We start from the raw sequence: 20,050 nt of genomic DNA, 5'->3' as shown, positions 1-20,050 counted from the left end.
AGTCAGTGTTTTACAGAAACACTTAATTTCATTTATATGTGGAGGCAAATTAAAAGACCCTACATCTCATCTCAAACAGCTGCAGTGGTGAATATGTTGGACAGTAATAACAGTAAAAACAAGCCCAGATGTGTTTACTCAGGTTAACTGATAGAGGCTGCGTTATGAAGGCCTGTGGGCAGGATGGAGGAGGCCGTGTCCAAAACTGTCTGTGTCTCTAATGAAACTCAGACACTTCAGTTCTGCTTTGACAGAATGAACATGTTTAAAAATCAGTCGAACGTCACTGATACAGTGAGAAGAGCAACAAGCTGTAAACATGCCACTGACACATTATCACCCTGTAATGTTATTATGGCAAATGTGTCATCGAACAGTTGCTTATTTCCACATGTCACACACACACAGCAGTGATTTAGTATTTTACCTCCGTGAAGTTCTGGGTTTCACAAGAGACCGATTTAAAAACCGAAATCCAGCCATCAGGGGCCAGTTAGTGGATCCTACACTTCCCACAATGCAAATGAACAGCATCTTCCTTCGTCTCCGTCTGTAATAACTGTGCATATTTCTGTATTTCTGACCTTGCAGTTAATGCATTAATTAACTTAAGACATTTTTTTTAAATTATAAAACAGTAGATTATTAAGGTTGTGTTGCTCCTTCCATCACAGATGGTTTAGTTTTCTTCCTGAGAACACTCCCCACAGTCTCTGATGGACATCCTGTGGTATTAAAAGCTACTTGATGAGAAATAAAATAGATAAACAGGAAAGAATTAGTGTTGGGGTCAAAGAAAACATGAGCAAACACAAAAAGAAAGCGCAAGTTTATTACTTAGTCTTTTTATTTTTTGAGCTGGTGCTGGAAGACACCAGTCACTGCAGCAGTCTCCACCTCTTCAGGGCTGGAGTCTCATCAGACTGAGGCTGAGAGAGCAGGAGGGATCAGAGGACGCAGGTCAGACCATGGAAGGCTTCCTGATGTTTTTGTTTCTGTCCTGGAGACACGAGCACTGTGCAGCAGATACATACCATAATAACCTCCACAGATACATGTGCTTATGTGTTGATTCAGTTGTTTTTACAGGTGTGACAATGGACATATTAAAAAGCTGAAGGGCCCCCACTGAGGCTGTGTGTGTTCGGGGCTCAGATGTCTACGTGGGACACAGTCTGAGACATGTGATCATACACTGAGAGGCCACCTGGGAGAGCAGCACAGGTTACTCTGTGAGCTCTAATCATGCACACACACACGCACACGCACACATGTTGTAACCCCCTGTAGAAAATCAGCTGATGCGGGCCCGTGTGTGTGTGTTTCCTTAACAGAAAGTACTTAAATGCCCGAGCAGCCTCTTGGGGCAATTATTCTTGGAAATCGTGTCTGTTTGCAGAATCATGCTCTTTCACTAATCCCTTCATTTCCCTCTTAACGACATGTGGCACGCAGGGAAACTCAAACAGACGCAGAGAAACAGACTGTGCTGATTACTGTGCTTTAACTTTCCTTCTCTCATCAGAAGCTCTGAACACGTACACAACTTTCTCCTGTGTGTTGACAGAGACAATTTCAAAGGCCTGATGATCTGAACTGTGTCATGTTCTGTGTTTGGTGAGAAATTGAACTAATTCTGAATCGTTCACAGAACATCGGCTGAATTCCGCCTATAAAATATATCGAAATCGATGGTCCTGGCCCTTTTATTGCGTCAGCGCCCACGGCCGCTGCGATCAGCTGTTCAGCCGCGTCGCTTGCTGATGACGTAAGCGAAACGGTTCCCGGCGCAGCTGTGAGTCTCCGAAAACAAAACAGGCGCAGGTGAGGTTTTCCCGGGCGCGGAGGAGCTGCGGGTAAGATGGAGCCTTTTTCTAACGCGTTGTAGCTTCAGTCTGTGAGCGGGGACAGGGACAGGGACCGGGACCTGGACAGGGACCGAGGGGGGGCTTTAAACTGTCCAGCGGCTCAGGTAACAGGTGTGTGGCTGTAATCACAGGTTTTAAACCGAAGCGCTGGATCACGGGACATGAAAAAACATCCGAATATTTATGAAATGAATATTTAAGAGGACAAAGAGCTGAGTCCTCTGTGGACATGTGGACACCGGCTCACATATTATCGGTGTGTATCAGCACGTCCTGTGACCGGGTTCACAGTCCATTCAGAGCTGTGCAGCAGCAGCTCAGCATAAAGTCTGTTAGTCCCTGAGGTTACGCCCCAGTGGCTCAGCTCCTCCTGCGAACACGAGGTGAAACATGAGGGAAGGTATCTGGAAGATACAACTTAAATCTAAGTTCACCGTGGGTTAGCAAACACCAGGCTTCACCCTGCGTGTGTGTTATCAGGAGGGATATTTCCCCTGCAGTGTAAGTCCCACCGACCCCCATCAAACATCTGGAGACTGATGAGGGACTGGATTCAGCTAAATACACTTTCCATGATCAGCAGGAGATTCTGGAAAACTGAGATCATGGGTCCAAATCTCCACAAAGCTGGTTCACATTTTCAAATCTGAAACAATCAGTCTGTTAATGTGTTTGTGGACGGACAGTCCCTCGCTCTGACAGTCCTTCGCCAGCACAGTGTCCAACGTTCTCTGGTTGCAGCTGCTCCTTTTCTCTCTTTTATTTACGGCTGCAGCTCATAAGTATTTTTATTATCGATTAATCTGCAGCAGTGGTGGAATGAAGCTAAGCACATTTTCTGCTTCCACATTTCATGGCTTCCATCCAGTAGCTGTTGTAGATATTTCAGTCCAGACAGAGAGGGCAATAGACCAACACTGCCACCCCCCAGTGGCCCCTAGAGACGTCATCTCAGTGTCCTCAGCTGTAGCTGCTATCCGTCCCTGTCTGAGATGCAGGGACAGAGACAGAGTGACTTTAAATACAAGAAACAACGTTTTCCATTTTTTTATTTCAGATGAGTCGTTCCTCTGTGCATGTGTTTAGCTGTGAAGCAGGTGTGAAAAGGATGTTGTTAAAGATGAAGCTGCTGCCGTGCTCTGCAGGAACGTGTCCGGCTGCGTTAGCATGCTGCTGTGGTCGGTCATTAGTATCCAGCTAACTGAGGTGTGAGTTTCTCTGCTTCAGCCTGTACTTACACCTAATGAGAGGTTGTGTATTAGTGCATTACAGTGCTTACAGAGCTGTGATAACATGGTTGCATGAAGCTGGACTAATCATTTACAACAGTCCTGCTCAGTTTGGTCATTACACGACCAAATGGCACAAAGGAAAACCGATGTTTAACAATTACATAACCCTCATGTGAGCATGAGGTCTGTGCATAGTTCAGTGAAGTGAACAGGGAACGAATGATGTGTTTTCTGTGTTTGAAGGCAGCGTGTGATGGTTCCCAGGTTCATTTAATAAACTTTCCATCCATCAGGTTAATCAGGTGGCAGCTGTCATAAAACAAAAACATTATCATTCAATAATAAATGAATATAAAGTAAATTCAATTTAAAAACAAAAACAAACTTGTTTTGGCAGGAGTGAGAGTCGCACCTGACGCGTGGATTTATGTCCCGAATAATTCATATGAATTAGTTCCTGATCTGTTTTGAAGTTGTGAGTTTAATAACTTGGGGCTTCACCATGTACCGTCCCTGTTAGCAGCTCTGAAGCAGCTAACGACACTCAGGCCCTGTGTGTTTTCTCTTGTGGAGGGTTTTGGATTTCTCGTGGCCGAGCCTTATGGGGTCTCTGATGTTTTACAGATCCATTTTACCTGCGAACCTTCCATATGTCTTCTATTCTCTCTATAACACAATAACCCCCCCCCCCCCCCCCCCCCCCAAACGCAAATGCTGCTGCACAGATAAACTGACAGCTTGTCACAGTGATTGTTGTAAAAGCAGAGCCACAGTCGGGAGGGTCAGTTGTTTTGCTGGATGGTTGAGGCCACGCTGAGGGCAGGTAAAGTGGCGGCTGGCACGTGAACAGCTGCGACAGATGCCAGGAAAATGATGGAACAGCTGTGGGGGTTATGACAGGTCTGACACACCTCCACCAATCAGGACGGTCAGCTTACACCACCAATCACAAGCTTCTGAACAGCCTGTTTCTTTAGCATTTCACTGTTCTGAGTTAAATCTGAAGCAACACGTTCAGTACAAACAGGTTCAGAAGGACTCGGACAGAAAATCTGCAGGTTCAGACTTAACTTTGGAGAAAATGTACAAAATTCAGTGATGAATAAATGTATTTACACAGTAAAGTGAGGATGTGTCCAGGTTCAGTGCAGGTGATGTGATTCATAATGAGAAATAATAAGGTGGAGAACCTCTAACTTTCTGTGTATCTGTGTGTTTCGTCTGCAGCGATGCACACGTCAGTGCGTGAAATCCACATCTCCTGTCAGCCTGACTCCGCCTACTTCCTGCGGGTGGATTGGAGGGGGCGGGGCTTAGGCTCAGGCTTCCAGTTGCTGCTGACTGATGGACAGGATGCGTGGAGAGGAGAAGGTAAAAACTTCACCCAGCCTGACCTCACAACTCGTCGTCTCACATTTTACATGTCTGGCCTGACAGCTTTATGCTCACCTGACGCTTGGACACTCTCACCTGTTTGACCACACACACACACCTTTCTCACTTCACCTGCGCTCAGTTTAGAGAGTAACGTCGTTGACCTTTTCAGCTGCTCGGACAGTTACGCTCAGCGGTAGATTTATCACCTACCACAGCCTGAATTCTCCACAAGGTGCTGGAAGCTTCGGTCCGGCAGGTTTTTTCAGCCACGTGTTCGAGCTGCAAACATCATGTCAAAGGTTTTATCGGGATGAGATCTGAGAATATACCTGACAGAGGGCGGAGGTAAAGAAAATGACTTCACTGTCACCGTCGTGAAGGGAGCAGCAGCACGTCGAACATTTAACATACAGAGAGCAGCATCACAAAAGGAGTGGATTCAGATTCTTCATGTATAAATGCAGAGATAATGCACTAAAACTGATATATCTTCATATTCCAACTGAATAAATAACTGTTCCAGACTCTGCCCCTCGCTCACAGTGCAGCTTAGTTCCACCAGCCTTACTCTGAACAACAGAGCTGGATACAGGTGGAACCTGGTCACACAAACACAGTGATGTGTACGGCCTCAGTGAAGGCACTGCCTCCGCCGTCAGGCCTGTGACACACTGGTTTGACCAGGTGATGTTTTTAGAACCAGGATCACAGTTAAAGTCGATCGATCGATCAGCCAAACATTAAAACCAGTCTCCAGTTTGGACCAGTTAACTGGTGTTTTCTGAAATGGGACCTTCCTGCACAGCTACTCTCTACCACAGGGCGTGTACAGTTCACACACCTGGATGCTTCGCATGCATGACATCATTACATTAATGTTCCATGTAATCTCAGTACAGTAATTATTTTCATATGTTGTTTATGCTGCTTTTTTTTACCTGTTGTTCATATTACTTTAAACAGCACGGCTCTTTGGCTCAAACTTTCATTCAGAAATTTCAGCTTCACAGGTTCGGGCGTGGCCGTGGTTTGGTAGTTTTGGTTTTATTGTTATTTACAGTAAATGCTATTTTCTGCCTCCACTTGCTGCCGCAGCGCTCGCAGCGCTCAGCGGGACGGTTCGCCGTCGCCCCGGTCGTGTTTTCCGACACGTCTCTGTGATCTTCCCGCAGTGAGCGAGGCCGCGGTGTGTGAGGAGGCGGAGGAGCTGGAGATGCAGAGGGAGAGGTACATCCAGGACCTGCAGCGGGCGCTGACAGGAACAGACGGCTCCGTCACCTACAGCTTCACCCTGACACCATCTCCACCAAACCACAGCTCCACGGTGACACTGGCGTATGAGAAGGTGCAGAAGGACATCTCAGTGAGTGTCACACAAACACACGTCTGACACAGTGGGACACACAGATAACTGCTGGACGTGTGTGAGACATTTGTTTATTTGAATTCCAGCTTCCACGCGTCTGAGTGTGAATCTCGGTTTCTGAGCTCAGTGCACGTCTACGATCTGTTCTGCTGTGAGTTTGTTGTGTGACAACATGGACTGAGTCGAACAACCTGTCGGTGTTTGGTAATGTCCTGAGTAATCCCTGTCCAGGAGTCAGTGGTGTGGACACACGCACTCATGATGTGGACACAGAAGCTTTGTTGCCATGGTGATTATGACAGAGTGGAAATCTGAGTGCGTCTGTTGCAGGAAAAAGGGAAATGAATTGATGCTTCTGTTTGAAAACGTGAGTTAGAAACAGTCAGTTTACAGAAGTGTGTGCTGATGTGTCATCACAGAGTTTCTCAACATAAAAAAAAAACAGCCATTCATCCGTCATAAAGTTATGAGTCATAATGAGAGGCCTCGGTCTAATGCCTGCTCGCTCCCCTCTAATCGCTGCTCCTGTCCAACGCTGCAAATCACCACAGGAGACTCACACACAGGTACAGGTGTTACCTGAGGTGGTTAGCATACCAGGCATATGTGTGTCTGTGGTCTGTGTAATGTGTGAGACATGTGTCTCTGTGATGACTGAGACATTTGGTACCAGTGTTGTTTTGAACCGTTGGATCCTCTGACTTTAACAGATGTAACGGCTCAGGCTTTTTCCCACCACTGATCCAGCGCCGTGTCGTGAAATCAGAATCAGATGGCGAGTGTGTTCCAGCTACTCTGCGTTTGTGTTGTGATGAACAAGATGAAGACGGAGCCATCGAGCTGCTGATGAGCACAGGATGTGTGGAGGCAGTTCTTGTTGCTGTTGCTTGGTTGTCAGCTGTTGTCAAGGTGAAGTGTTGCTTGACTGCTCGACACACATTCATAGGAAACTGTGAAGAAAACGAAATCGCTGAATCAAAACAAAACTCCACTCTCATTTTCAGGAAATGAAAACTCAGAATGATGAAAAAATAACAGAAGCTACAGTATAACCACTCTCGTCCTCCCGTCCTCTCTCCCTCCTTTCTTTCCCAGTCTTACTGTCCTCTTTGTGTCTCAGCGGAGTCCCGTCTCTTGTCCCTGGACCAGGGTCAGTAGAATAATGTGTATGTGTGGTTCTGTGTGAACGTTGTAGGTTCCCTCTGTGGTCAGAAGAGCAGGTCGTCCACTAATCACAGGGTTGGTGGTTCGATCCCTGGATCCTCACGTCACAGCGTCCGGAGACAGTGAACCTGAAGGGGCTGCTGATGGGCAGGCCAGCGCCTTCAGTGTGTGTGTGTGTGTGTGTGTGTGTGTGTGTGTGTGTGTGTGTGTGTGTGTGTGTGTGTGTGTGTGTGTGTGTGTGTAAATGGAAAACAAACATTATTATTCATTCACATTACCTGGAGTGTGTGTGTGGAGCTGTGTGACCCCGGTGTGATCACCTGGGTCCAGCTGAGCTGCTGATGTGACACCAGCGTACCACGTCCTCCTCTTCTCTCAAGTCTGGACTCCTGAGTTCAACTTGACAAGTTCAGACTCTCAGGGGCCCGAGTTCAGAGTCGCTGCACCGCAGGTGCATTAACGACTCTGTATGAACTGCAGTTAATGTGGAGTAGGTGGAGTTGTGCTCAGAGGTTTCTCCCTGAATTAAAGCACTTCATTAGTGTGAATCAGTGAGTCAGAAACAGCTTTTGAAACAGTAGCGTCTCTATGACAACATGAGAAACCTTTGCCCACATCAACAGTGTCTCAGCCAACACGCTGGAGTCTCAGACCAGTAAACAGCACCAAGCTCCCACCAGAGCCTTTACAGCTCAGACCCCTCATGAGAGCCGTCAGGTGACAGCTCAAGCTCTTACCTCAGGTGAAGCTGTTAGGGTGAAAAGCTGAACGCTGACCGAGCGTGTACGCCGAGGCGACAACTGGAAGTGTTTACCAGAAGAGCTGTTTCCACTTGGAGCGGTTTTTCAGCTGGCTGTGTGGACCGAGGTTATTTATTTAACATTTCTAAGAGGTGGTGAAGTAATAGCTGGCAAATATTAGACACTTGTAAATAACCTGATCTGACAGGGAAACACAGAGGGTGGGAGGACGAGGGGACACTGAGCGGGACAAAGAGGAAAGAGACGGTGGTGAGAGACGTAAACAGTCGCGTCACATTATAATGTACACAGCACACACGTCTCAGTCAATGACCTAAACAGAAATGAGACTGTTTAATAGTTAGAGACAGTTTACAGAGAGAAATGTCCAATGTGAGAAAGGACAGTCTCGTGGACAGACGCACACACCTGCAGACTCACAGCTGTGCCTCTGCCTGTAAAGGTCAGATGTTTAGGGAGCTGATGGTCAGAGGTCAGTGGCGGCCATCACTGTCCGGCCTCCTGTCTGCGTGTGAACATGTTTGAGGGAAGACTTTGTCTCCCAGGGGACAGCGGTCCCAACTAAAGCTGCGTGTTCTTTAAAACGGAGCTAATCAATGTTTTCACAGTAGCAACAGATCAAATGACTGTGTGATTCAGCTGGTGGGGATGAATCACAGAGAATTATCGCCTGACTCGGCACTTCCTCACTTCCTCAAGACCTTTGTCCTGCAGAGGGACCGAGATTCCTTCATTCACTTTATCTGGGAACAGGAGAGACAGAGTCCATCAGTGTGTGTTTGTGGTGTGCGCTGTGTCCTTGAACTCTGACTCTCCTCTGTCTGTTCACACACAGATGTGAGGTGAAAGTCTGTGGTTAAACACTGAAAATAAAATGTTGTGCGTCATGTAAACGACATGTAGTGACTCTGCTGACAGCTGGTAGCCTCTGATGCTTCTGATTTCTCTTTCTCTCCGTTTCTCTTTTCCAGTTCAGGCTGGGTTCTGTTTCGCTGAAGGCCGTCTCCGAGCCGGCGGAGGCAGTGAGGGAGTTACTGATTCACAGTCTGCAGAGGGGAAACACGCTGGAGCACCAGAACCAGAACCTGGAGGAGGAGAACCAGAGACTGAGACAAGAACAGCAACGCATCACTGCAGAGTAAACACACAGAACACACAGTAACCAGTGTTCCCACCGCTCGCAACCAAAACGAAAACCAAAAGCCTGGGAATTCTGGGAGAGTTGGAGGAACATCTGGGAAATTTGACCAATCCTGTATTATTTAAAACATATTGATGACACTGAACGATGGTTTACAGCTGGTGTTTCTCTTCAAATAACCACTTCAGACCCAACTTTTTCTTTTTTGTTTAACGTTGTAAATCCAGAAATGGAATCTAACCACGTTTTACCACTTCAGGCCAGTTTATACTTTTACTCTTCGACATTTCAGAAGTAAATATCGCACACGCATCATTGTTCGATGTTGTCTGAACAGGAATGAACACAAACTTTGCCTGATGATCATGGAATAAGTTGTGTAGACCTTCAGAACTGCACACGGTTTGATTCGTGGCCCAGATCATGTGAAGTCAGTGAACTTTACATGAAGACCTGTGTGTGGATCCTTCACAGCACGCTGCAACGCACAAAGTTTAAAAGTCTGAGTTCCCCCAAAATCCATCACAGGGCTTCTTATGAGTTATTACCCAACTCCTGTAACACTGTGTGGGGGAGGCTCCGCCCGCCTGCAACCATACGTCACTTTGAGCTATGAGCCCGTGTCACAGCCGTGTTAATGCGAGTTCATCACACCCGGCAACGTCGGCGGGGCCCCTGTGAGTCCACCTCAGCTCATTATGTGTTTCAGTGTGGATTAATGTCCATGGCAGAGGGACGGTGTGTGTGTGTGTGTGTCTGTGTGTGTGTGTGTGTGTGTTCAGGGCCGTTCACCTCGTGTGATTCATAGCTTTGTAATCAGCCCCTCGACTCCTCCATCCATCACTGATCGGCTGTGCTGGTGTTATGTTGCTAGAGGGAAATATGTGTGTCTACATATGTGTGTCTCATCAGAGCCTTATGGATAAAAACTAGAAAGAAATGAAGACAGTGGGACTTCAGTGTGTGTGTGTGTGTTTGTTTTAGACTGAAGCGATATGCTGCGGGTAAAGAGGCCCTGGAGACAGAGCTCTACTCTCGCTTTGTCCTTGTCCTGAATGAGAAGAAAGCCAAGATCCGCAGTCTGCAGGAGACGGTCACACACCTGCAGGACGCCAGGTACGGCACTGCTCTGACGTGTCCGCTGCTTTCACCTCTCACACGCCAGCTGACACCTCCGCTCTTTTCAGTGCTTTAACCAACACTTCAGCTCCCTACGTTCCTCAGTTCCATCTGTAACTTTCATACAACGTCTCACAAGCTAAAGTCGACATGTTAAGACACCGAAGCTATTTCAAACTCTCCAGCCGCAGGTTTTCAGCAGTGAGCACACGTATGTTTCGTACTGTTGTGTTTCATATTGTCGAGCAGAATGAATCGTGTACAGTCTCTGGTCTCTGTTGCAGGAGTTCTGAGGGACAGAAGAATAAAGAATCAGTCAAATCAAACCAAACAGCAGATCAGGAGGAGGAGGCGGCTGAGGAGGATGAATATGGAGGGAGCACTGACGAGGAGCCAGAGGGAGTACAGTCGACTCCGGCCTCCACCTTACAGTCCCGGGGTAAGACCCAAGCAACACAAATGCCTTTTTCACAGCAGCTAAAGCAGAATGGCTGAGCTCCGTGGAGCTGGACCCACAACTGTACGGGCTCAGACCGATCGGTCGCCCCTGACTGCTTTTAGAATCAGGCCAAATGTGCCTGAGTGGTTGTTGTGGTGATGTGAGGTTTGAGGATTTGATCTGTCAGGTGAGACCAGCTGTCTGTCTGTCTGTGATCTGACGGGTCAGAGTTTCTGTGAACGGGCACGAATTCAACCTCGAAAACCTCGTGTGAGCTGAACAGTGTTTATATGTTTGTGTAAATGACGTGAAAGCTGTGGCTGCAGGTGTTCTGATGGGAAACGCCTGCTGGGACGTCACGGACACGTCACGGATCGGGGCGTGAGAGCTCAGAGTGGAGCAGTAACGTAACATGACTTTCCTCAAACACCTAAAACTTGGTTCTGTGAAGTTGTCAGAAAAGGTGACATGTGCCTGGTGTTCAGTCATTTCACCTTCTGTAGAATGTGAGTGGGATATTTTTGGGAGATGTTGTCATGGGAGCTGAGTGTGTGTGTTTGCACCATCGCTGTGTTTCTTTCGTGCCCAGAAACTAAGCACGACGTCACCGAGGAGTTATGTAATGCAGAGTACGGGGCTGTGAGCCGACATCCCAGAACACCTTTAAACACAAGCAGCTCCAACGCTGACGTTACACCTCATCGACCTGTAGACTCCTGCCCCCACATGGCCTGATATGATTCATGTCATCAGCAGGAGGTTGGATGTATGAAGTGTATCATGTGTATCATGGAACTGAGAGCTGCTCTGCTCTCAGCTGTTTACGTCCCCGAATGTTTCCACTTTCTCACACATGTGAAACTGGTCAACTGGTCGGCAGGTCGGGTTCGTTTGATTCGTCAACGTTTTGTTGGGTTTTTTTTTTTTTTTAGGCGTTCCTCGTTCCCTGGGCTTTCCCCTGCATCTGATGAGGAGAAGCTCACAGGATCTGTGTTGTTTCTGTTGCTATGGCAATAACTGAGGTGGCTGCATGCCGCCAGCTACTGCCAACAGATAGAGGGGAGGGGACGGGAAGGGAGGGGAAGGGAGGGGAGGAGAGCGGAGGGGAGGGGAGGAGAGGGGAGGGGAGGGGAGGGAGGGGGCAGGAGTAAATTTGTGGTTTTAGTGTGTTTGTTTTGTGCGGTAAGTTTGGATGTGGCTGCTGCTGGTGAGAAATGTGTTAGTGAAGTTTTGATCACAACACAACAGAACAAGCTGTCATTGATATTAAATTGGCCTCGAGCTTGTTCCATGAGGTCAGCGTCTGGGGTGAGACATACATGATGTGAAGGAGTTTAACATTAACACACAGTCGTCCCCCTGTTTCGCTCTTACACAGGACGATGCAAAGATGGTTTCTAAAGCAGATCTGAGTGTTTATTCCTGTGTTTGTCACTGACTCTGACCTCCATCATAAACTGATAATAAACAACAATAAACAAAATAATCAATCAAACCTTTTCAGTAATGTGTCCTCAGAGGACGACGTCACTCAGGGTCTTCAGGGCCTTAAACACATAAACGGTGTGTATGATGTGTTCAGTCATCGACACCTGTCTGCTTTGCTGTGGTTTTACTGGTGTGTGCTGTTTTGTGTTCAGTGGGCTCACGGAGTTTGACGGACAGCAGATACAATACATCAGCAGCAATTAACGCAGGAAAAGAAAGACCCGTAATTTTCCAGCATCGTCGTCGTCCTGCTGCTGGATCCAGTCGCCGCGTTGCTCTGCTCTTTGATGCCGGCAACGTGCTGATTTGCAGGAGAGACATCTGCCTCTGCTGGTCCGTCCTCTCGTCTCTCGTCCTGGTCTGCTCACGTTTAAGGACGGAGGGAGAGAGGAGAGGTGATGAAAGCAGAGTCAGACGGCTGAGGACAAACTCAAACTGTAGATGGGAAAAAAAAGTTCGATAACATGCGTTTAACAGACGAAAGTTGATATCGTGTGTTCGTAGGTTTTTTTGTTTAACATTTGAAATCAGAATTTAAGACGTGCCAGCGTTAAAGGAGCGTTCCACTGATTTTCTCCCTGAAGAGCAGTGAAACCATGATGGGTGGAAGGAGCTCTGCTCAACACGAGAGCGTTTTCTGTGCTTCTGATCTGGAAACTCTGAGAAAATCAACCCAGTCATTTCACTGACACTCAGACTGAAGAGTCTGACTTGATGATAGAAATAGAGGACAAGTCACAGGATCAGAAAGGTTATTACAGTTCATCCTGAGGGGAACATGAACGTATGAATATATAAATCCAGCATGGACCAACACTGGGGCTGAAGGCCGGGGATGAGACAAGACTTAAACTTCCTCCATCAGAATTCACTTTACGTTAACTGAAGTCTTTTTTCCATCTGTGTCCAAACATCAGGGACGGACAGAGATAAATGTTATGGTGTGAGGAAACCGTGTAATTCACATATACCCTGACTGACTGATGCTCTCCTCAGGCTCATCCACTCCGAGCCCGCTGGACGACAGCCTGAAGGACATCACAGACGTGGCCCCCTGTCGCAAACGGCGCTTCCGTCACCTCGGGGCCCCGGACCCCACGGTGAAAAGACCGGCCCCACAGACCTCACAGAGAAAGAGGTACGAGTCTGTCAGCGCTGCATCACAACCAGAACACGTGTAATGTCACTTACATCCGACACTGAGAGTTTGTGTTGCTGTAGTTTGTTTTGACAGTGTGTGAAAAGTCGTCCCACCTCCATCAGCCTCCTGCTTTATGATGTCTGCTAACGTCTGTTCGGGAGCAGTTTAATGGGCTTGTAGCTCATAAACTGTTCGTACAGTTATTCTTAAATTTGTTGATGTAGCCGGGGTGTGACACCTCCAGCCCAAAATAGCACACACACACACAATCTATTTAAATGCACTTTATTGTTGAAAGTTGAAGAACACCTCCCTCATTTGCTGCAGAGCTAAAGTCCGAGGACGCAGAGACAATCCCGTCCACCTGCAACCGCTTTGTGTTTATACTCGTGTTCTTCGTCAGGTCCTCTTTGTCTCATCTTTCCTTTGCCTTCATCCCCCAAACCCCTCTGCCTCTCCTCCTCCCCCCTTCGCCCCCCTCCCCCTGAATGGGAAAATCAAACATCATAAACGTTCCCTGTCAGGGATCTTCTTTACGTCGGGTAATTACAGCCAATCTGCAGCGGCTCTCTATGATTCTGACCTTTGGACCTGAACGTTCACGTGGATGGAGGTTGCCCCCAAATTGCTGTTGAGCTGTAGGTGAAGTATACACAAGGCTGAAGTGGCAGATCTCCTTCATGTGGCAGCAGTCGGTCGTTAACCGCTGATTGTCCACAACACAATCAGTGACGTAATTATGTGAAGGAATGTGGAGAGTGTGTGTGTGTGTGTTTCACAGGGGACACGACTGCTGGTCTGTTGTGTCCCCACAGTGTTGGGACAGTGCTGTGGATTTACTGTCGGAGTGAAGCATTAGCACAGATTCATTCACTCCTGTGAGTAAGTCCTGGGGTTTGACCTTGTCCCGGTTGCTGAGCTGTTGTAGCAGCGGTTTCCGCTCCTGTCCCCTTCTGTTGCATCCAGAGAAGAAGCCCAGCTGAACACCTTTAGGGCGAAATCACATTAACAACATTCCTGTGAGAGGGAATATCGAATTCAGCTCTCACAGTTTACTGGTGTTAAGAGACCAGCGTTGTCCTGCAGGTTTATGGTTTCTGCTGCTGGTCTTCAGCAGCTTCAGGGCTCCGTCTTTCCTATCGGACTCTGTTTTATCTCTGTGAGGACTCAGACACTCGCTGCCGTGGCTTCAGGCAGGTCAGCTGCAGGAGAAACTTTATGTGAACACACAGCTCCACTGATGAGTGTGTGGAACCATCATTCATCTGTTGTGTCCATGTCTGCTGATTTGGTTTGGTGCTGGGATCCTGAGGAGGGATTTCTGTGCCGGGTGACGGACTCCTGCTGATTTCTGTGCACAGAATCATGAAAACTGACTCAGCAGGGAGGAAACTTCAGGGCACAGATTGTACCATACACTGCTGGGTGAAACGAAGCTCACTGTGTGTGTGTGTGTGTGTTGTGTGTGTGTCACTGTTACTGGCTGGCTGTTTGCGAATTGTTCATTTTGTCATTCCAACATCACGTCATGTGACCTGAAGTGAGTGAGAAAATGTTTTTTTCTTCATTTCACCTTTGATTTTTTGGATCCTGGTGAAAACGGGTCAGTGCAGCGGGGGGTTTCTGAGGGTGGTCGGAGTCAATCACTGGTCTCACAGAACAACTGCCTTCAGTTGTCCCCTCTGTTGTGTCTGTAGTTGCCTTATCTGCGCTGAGTCAGACCATCACACGGCTCTGAGCTGCCGCTCATCCAAAACCTCACAATACTGCTGCTCTTGTGCCCATGTCTCCCGTTCGCCAGTTTCTTTTTGGATGCGGCCATTTAGAAATTATTCCAAAGACATGTCTCAATTTGACGTTGTTTCTGGAGCCGTCCAACAGAGAGCGAATATACTGCGTCCAAGCTCCTGTGAGAGCCAGCGACTGTGCCACAGGCAGATGGCTGTAAGTGATGCCATCTATCCCCAGCTGCTGGCAGTAGTTGGTCGTGGTGCCCATTACCGGCTTATTACCAACTCGAACTGCTACAACAAGAAGCAGCTGTGGTTGGATGTTTGATCACCCCCCCTCACCCCCTCACCCTCACCCTCACCCCCCACCCCCCACCCCCCTCTGAGCTGGCAAACAGTGGCCACAAACTAGAGGCCTTTGTCCAAGGTGGCTAACGTGGGGGGTTAGAGCTGTTGGCAGTCCTACACCCAGCTATTGTTTCCATCACTACTCATTCACCCGTTCACCTTCATCTGTTACCTCCATGTTTTTCTGCATGTAGGTCGTCAGTAGAGAGGAGGAGGAGGAGGAGGAGGAGGAGGAGGAGGAGGAAAGCAGTGTGACAGATCCTGCACATGAACAGACAGAGATGAGTAATTACAGGGATTGCTCAATATTTGGGGAAATACATTTTTTATTTCAATGTGAAATGAGTGAGATGAGAAGCTGGATTTTCTCATAGAGACGGGCCCTAACGGGGGCGGGGGGGGCAGCGGCTGGGGGGGGGCGGGGGGGGGGCAGCGGCTGGGGGGGGCAGCGGCTGGGAGGGGCGGGGGGGGCAGCGGCTGGGGGGGGCGGGGGGGGGCAGCGGCTGGGGGGGGGCGGGGGGGGCAGCGGCTGGGAGGGGGGTTGTTCTTGTGGTTTTAGGGGGAGTTTAGTGCTGGAGCTGTTTCTTCAGTCGGTGGATAATGCAACAGTCACAGATGTTTATGCTGAAGCAGTCAGAGCTGTTTGAACACGTTTCACTGCTGTAGTTCTCAGTCCCAGATCTGAACGTGGATCACTTTAAGCTGCAGGTCGTGTTTTCAGGTTCCTCAGTTTAATTTGGTTGCAGAAATGCATCTTGGGAGGTGTTGTTTTCTGTCCATAGGCCTCTGGTACCTTCTTGTAGCTTTAGAGATGTTGGTAGGTGTATGTCTGATCTTTGGACAGAGTCCCCCTGCTTCCTGTCTCTATGCTAAGCTAAGCTAACCATGTCCTGACTCAGACTCACACAGACATGATACTGATGTCCATCTTTTCATCTCACTCTTTGACAAGAAGCTAAAAAGTGTGTTTCCCAAAATGTTGAATTGTTCATTGAACAGAAGAAGCGTCTTGGTGAACCTCTGGGTCTCACACCATCAGAGGAGTTTACAGTTAAACAGCTGGTGTCTCTGATCCTCTGATTCTCCTCTTTGACTCTCTGTAGTTCCTGTTAACACGTCCTTCAGATCTAAGTGTGTGTGTACTGAATGTGTGTCTGTGTGTGTGTGTGTACTGAATGTGTGTCTGTGTGTGTGTACTGAATGTGTGTCTGTGTGTGTGTGTGTACTGAATGTGTGTCTGTGTGTGTGTGTGTGTGTACTGAATGTGTGTGTGTGTGTGTGTGTGTGTGTACTGAATGTGTGTTTGTGTGTGTGTGTGTACTGAATGTGTGTCTGTGTGTGTGTGTGTGTGTGTACTGAATGTGTGTGTGTGTGTGTGTGTGTGTGTGTGTACTGAATGTGTGTCTGTGTGTGTGTGTGTACTGAATGTGTGTCTGTGTGTGTGTGTGTGTGTACTGAATGTGTGTGTGTGTGTGTGTGTGTGTGTACTGAATGTGTGTCTGTGTGTGTGTGTGTACTGAATGTGTGTCTGTGTGTGTGTGTGTGTGTGTACTGAATGTGTGTCTGTGTGTGTGTGTGTACTGAATGTGTGTCTGTGTGTGTGTGTGTACTGAATGTGTGTGTGTGTGTGTGTGAAATGAGAGGAAACGTGCAGTGAAACCCTCTCTCTCCTTCTCACAGGGACTGGTTCTGTAAACTATCAAACATCGCTCCCAGCCATCACAGATAATCACTACAAGACATGAGACTGCTCGAGTTTTAACTGTGTGTTTGCACTTAGCTTTATACTGGAATCAGCACAGTTTGCTGTATGAGCTGAGGTTTTTTCTAACATGATCCATCGGAGCGGTGAAATCTGTAACGTCCTTATAGGTCTGCAGATCCTGCTGAACTCGGTCGTACTGTGGTGAAGCAGCAGTGTGTGTACAAACAGCTGAAGCCAGCGCCGTCTCCATGGACGAACCGTGGAGTTAATTAACAACACGTTTGTTGTTGTGTGGTTTTGTGCACTGAACCTTTAAGTGATGGAACTTTAGGTTTAATTGTTTTCAGTTATATGAAACCAACCCTTCTGCCCAGCTCAGTCCAAACTGAGCCTCTGCTGTTTAGCATCATAAACCGCTAACTGGGTTACATGTTGCAGCTCTGGTATGTCACCAGGCCAGCTCTGTGGGGGGGGGGGGCTCCCGTGTGCCCGAGCTTAGCCTCACCTCTCAGGGTCGAAACCGCTCTCGTCACGTCCCCCTCTGCCATGTGTGGAAGTCTCCGGTGGTCCAGCCTCCTCTCTGCAGCGAACATGCCTCTTGTTTCCTGTTAACTGGTTCCAGCAGCGCAGTCCTGTTTGTCATACAGTTGGTAATGATTTGAGCGAGCTCAGGGGCCTCTCTTCTCTCTTTTCTCACACCGGTCTTTTCTTCTCGTTCCCATTCAGGTCATCATCGTTGCAGTCAGGAACTGGAGGGAGAAAATTAGCCCTCCCGTGTTCTCGTTTCAGAATCAGAATCAGCCTCGTGCATGTTTGACCCCATAACATCTTGTAGCTTTTCAGAAAGAAACTCGTGACTTAAAGCTCATGATGCTTCTGTGGATTTGTGGTTGGTCCTCGTGTCACCTTGGATTCAGGTTGGTCATTCACACATGCAGTAAGGTGAAAGGTTACAGCAGGAGAACCACCCTGCAGAGCTTTTATTTTGTTAAGCTGAATCTCCGCTTTTGTCTCTTAGCTTCAGGTTATTATCCCTGACTTTAGCCGAAACTCTCGGTCCTGAGTGTTTCCCATAGCTACTGTAAACTTTGTAAAAACTGAAAACACACATCCACATTCATAAAGTCCTGTGACATATCCACCACAGATATCAGATCAAAAAGAAAAAAAAGAATTTCTTTTCATGCTAAATAGTTTTTGCTGTTCTGTGTTGTAGCATGTAGTACGTTACTATGAACATTTTCAGGACCACTGATTCTCAAACCTGCATTAAGATTTATTTGGCTGCTTTGAGGCAATGGAAACAAGTAGTGTGAGTCCCCCTGAGGACTCTCAGTCCAGTGTTTCCTCTCTTTTAGCTCCGTCTTTGGTCTCCACCAGCTCCTGAGGGAAACATCAGGCTCTTTAGCTGCTAAATGCTGCACCATGTTCAGCAGCTGCTCTGACTGAGTCTGTCTGCTGTTTCCTCTCAGCAGGTCTGAAAACATCTGCGGCTGCTGAGACCGAACACGAAGCTCTGAGAACCGAGCGAGTGAACAAACAGAACCAACAGCTGAAAATCAGCAAAGCTGTGTTCGTGAACCAGAACGAACCTGTAGAGCGTGTTCCTCTGGAAGCTGATTTATAAACATCTCATCATAGTAGATGTTAAGCTAAGCTAACCAGCTGCTAGCTTTGTATTTACTGTATAGACATGAGAGTGGTGTCAGTCTGAACACGTAACTCTTCGAGATCAAAGACATTTCCCAAAATGTCTAACTGTTCCTTTAAAACTGGAAACTGGGCGCCCTGAGGATAAAGCACTGGTGACCAGTTGGACTATATTAGTGTTTGTCCTCTCAGTTTCTCTGCCCTGATTCCCTCTTGCCCTCTTTTCTCTGCTGCCCACTCTGCATCCTCGATCCTTCCTTCATCCTTCCTTCATCCTCTGTCTGAAATTCTCTGCTCTTGCTCTTGAACATCACACGACGCTGCGTTCAAGTGAAGGCAGAATATACAAGTTTCTGTAGGGCAGAGAGTGGAGAACAGCACGGGTCTCTACGTGGTAACACAAAGGTGTGAGAGCTGCTGGGCCTCTATCACACACACACACACACACACACACACACACACACACACCTATCCACACACAGGTATAAAAATCACCCATGTGTTTCTACTCTCGCTCCTTATGGGCCACATGATACACTTCCTGTCTCAACAGGAAAACTCTCCTGTAAACCAGCCTCATCACTGTGTGTGTGTGTGTGTGTGTGTGTGTGTGTGTGTGTGTGTGTGTGTGTGTGTGTGTGTGTGTGTGTGTGTGTGTGTGTGTGTGTGTGTTGCACAGGAGCGACTCCCCTGCAGGATCCAGTAAGCAGCAGCCCCCCCAGCGCCCTGCAGACGCGGCGGCAGCGTGTTCAGCAGCTGAGGACCTGTTTGAGGACTTCTGAGCCTGCAGGCCTCGCTGTGCAGATGAGAATGACTCAGCGCTGATGTGTGTTGTTAAAGGTTTGATATTTTCATACTGAATTGATGGATGAAGGCTCAGGGATTTTTCAGGAGCTGTATCTGCAAGCAACAAAGAGACTGGTGACGAGTTAAAGGAAAAGTGGACATGAAGCGTGTCAGGTGTGCGGACACCCGACCACAGACCAGTGGTTTTAGTGAACGTCCTCGTGCAGAGCAGTGGATTCAGGCGGGTGGAGACCTGGTGACTGTGAAGGCACACGGTAGTTTTACAGAATCATAAAAATATTTTGTACACAGCTTTTTGCTGTGCTTCATAAACTGCTAATTGTGAGTTTATATTTACAAATTTGTCATTTTAACATTTGTACCAATAAACCATGTAAATATTGTCTTTTAAATGACAAAGTTTTCACTTATTTCTTTTCAATGAGTGACACTTTTTAACTTTTTAATGTATTTGATCAGAGTGTGGGGAATAATGATTTCCAGTCCTTCTCTTCAGCCGTGACTCCTCGGTAACTACGAATCCTCCTCAGGTGACTCAGTCTGTGACTTGGCGCAGCAGGAAAGTGTCTCACTTGTTTGGTTTGTTTGTTTGTTTACAAGCCAAAGGTCAGGAGAGGAGCTTGTCATGACTCCCAAGGTGCATTTCAGCATCAGCACCCAGTCACCAAGCTTAGAGCCCTGTTATGTACACTGTTAAATGGGGCTGGGAGCTAA

The 20,050-nt window shown here is 47.7% G+C and overlaps 1 protein-coding gene across 2 annotated transcripts; it reads left to right on the top strand.

The window, feature by feature from the left end:
* The first annotated feature begins 1,772 nt into the window (after positions 1-1,772).
* On the top strand, positions 1,773-19,716 carry xrcc4 (X-ray repair complementing defective repair in Chinese hamster cells 4). 2 transcript variants are annotated; one of them, XM_041058179.1, is made up of 8 exons: positions 1,773-1,856; positions 4,328-4,471; positions 5,650-5,840; positions 8,740-8,906; positions 9,894-10,025; positions 10,313-10,467; positions 12,952-13,093; positions 19,209-19,716. In XM_041058179.1, exons 2-8 carry the CDS (start codon positions 4,330-4,332, stop codon positions 19,309-19,311), a joined length of 1,032 nt encoding a protein of 343 aa, XP_040914113.1. In that variant the 5' UTR covers positions 1,773-1,856; positions 4,328-4,329; the 3' UTR covers positions 19,312-19,716. The 2 variants fall into 2 exon arrangements, with proteins under 2 accessions (XP_040914113.1, XP_040914114.1); XM_041058180.1 differs by having other exon boundaries at positions 1,786-1,824.
* Positions 19,717-20,050: the final 334 nt, after the last annotated feature.

Source organism: Toxotes jaculatrix, chromosome 16 (genome assembly GCF_017976425.1).
Source record: "Toxotes jaculatrix isolate fToxJac2 chromosome 16, fToxJac2.pri, whole genome shotgun sequence".
Lineage (NCBI taxonomy): Eukaryota > Metazoa > Chordata > Actinopteri > Toxotidae > Toxotes > Toxotes jaculatrix.
The sequence above is the reverse complement of the archived record's forward strand: the minus strand, read 5'-3'. Positions and strand labels throughout refer to the sequence as shown.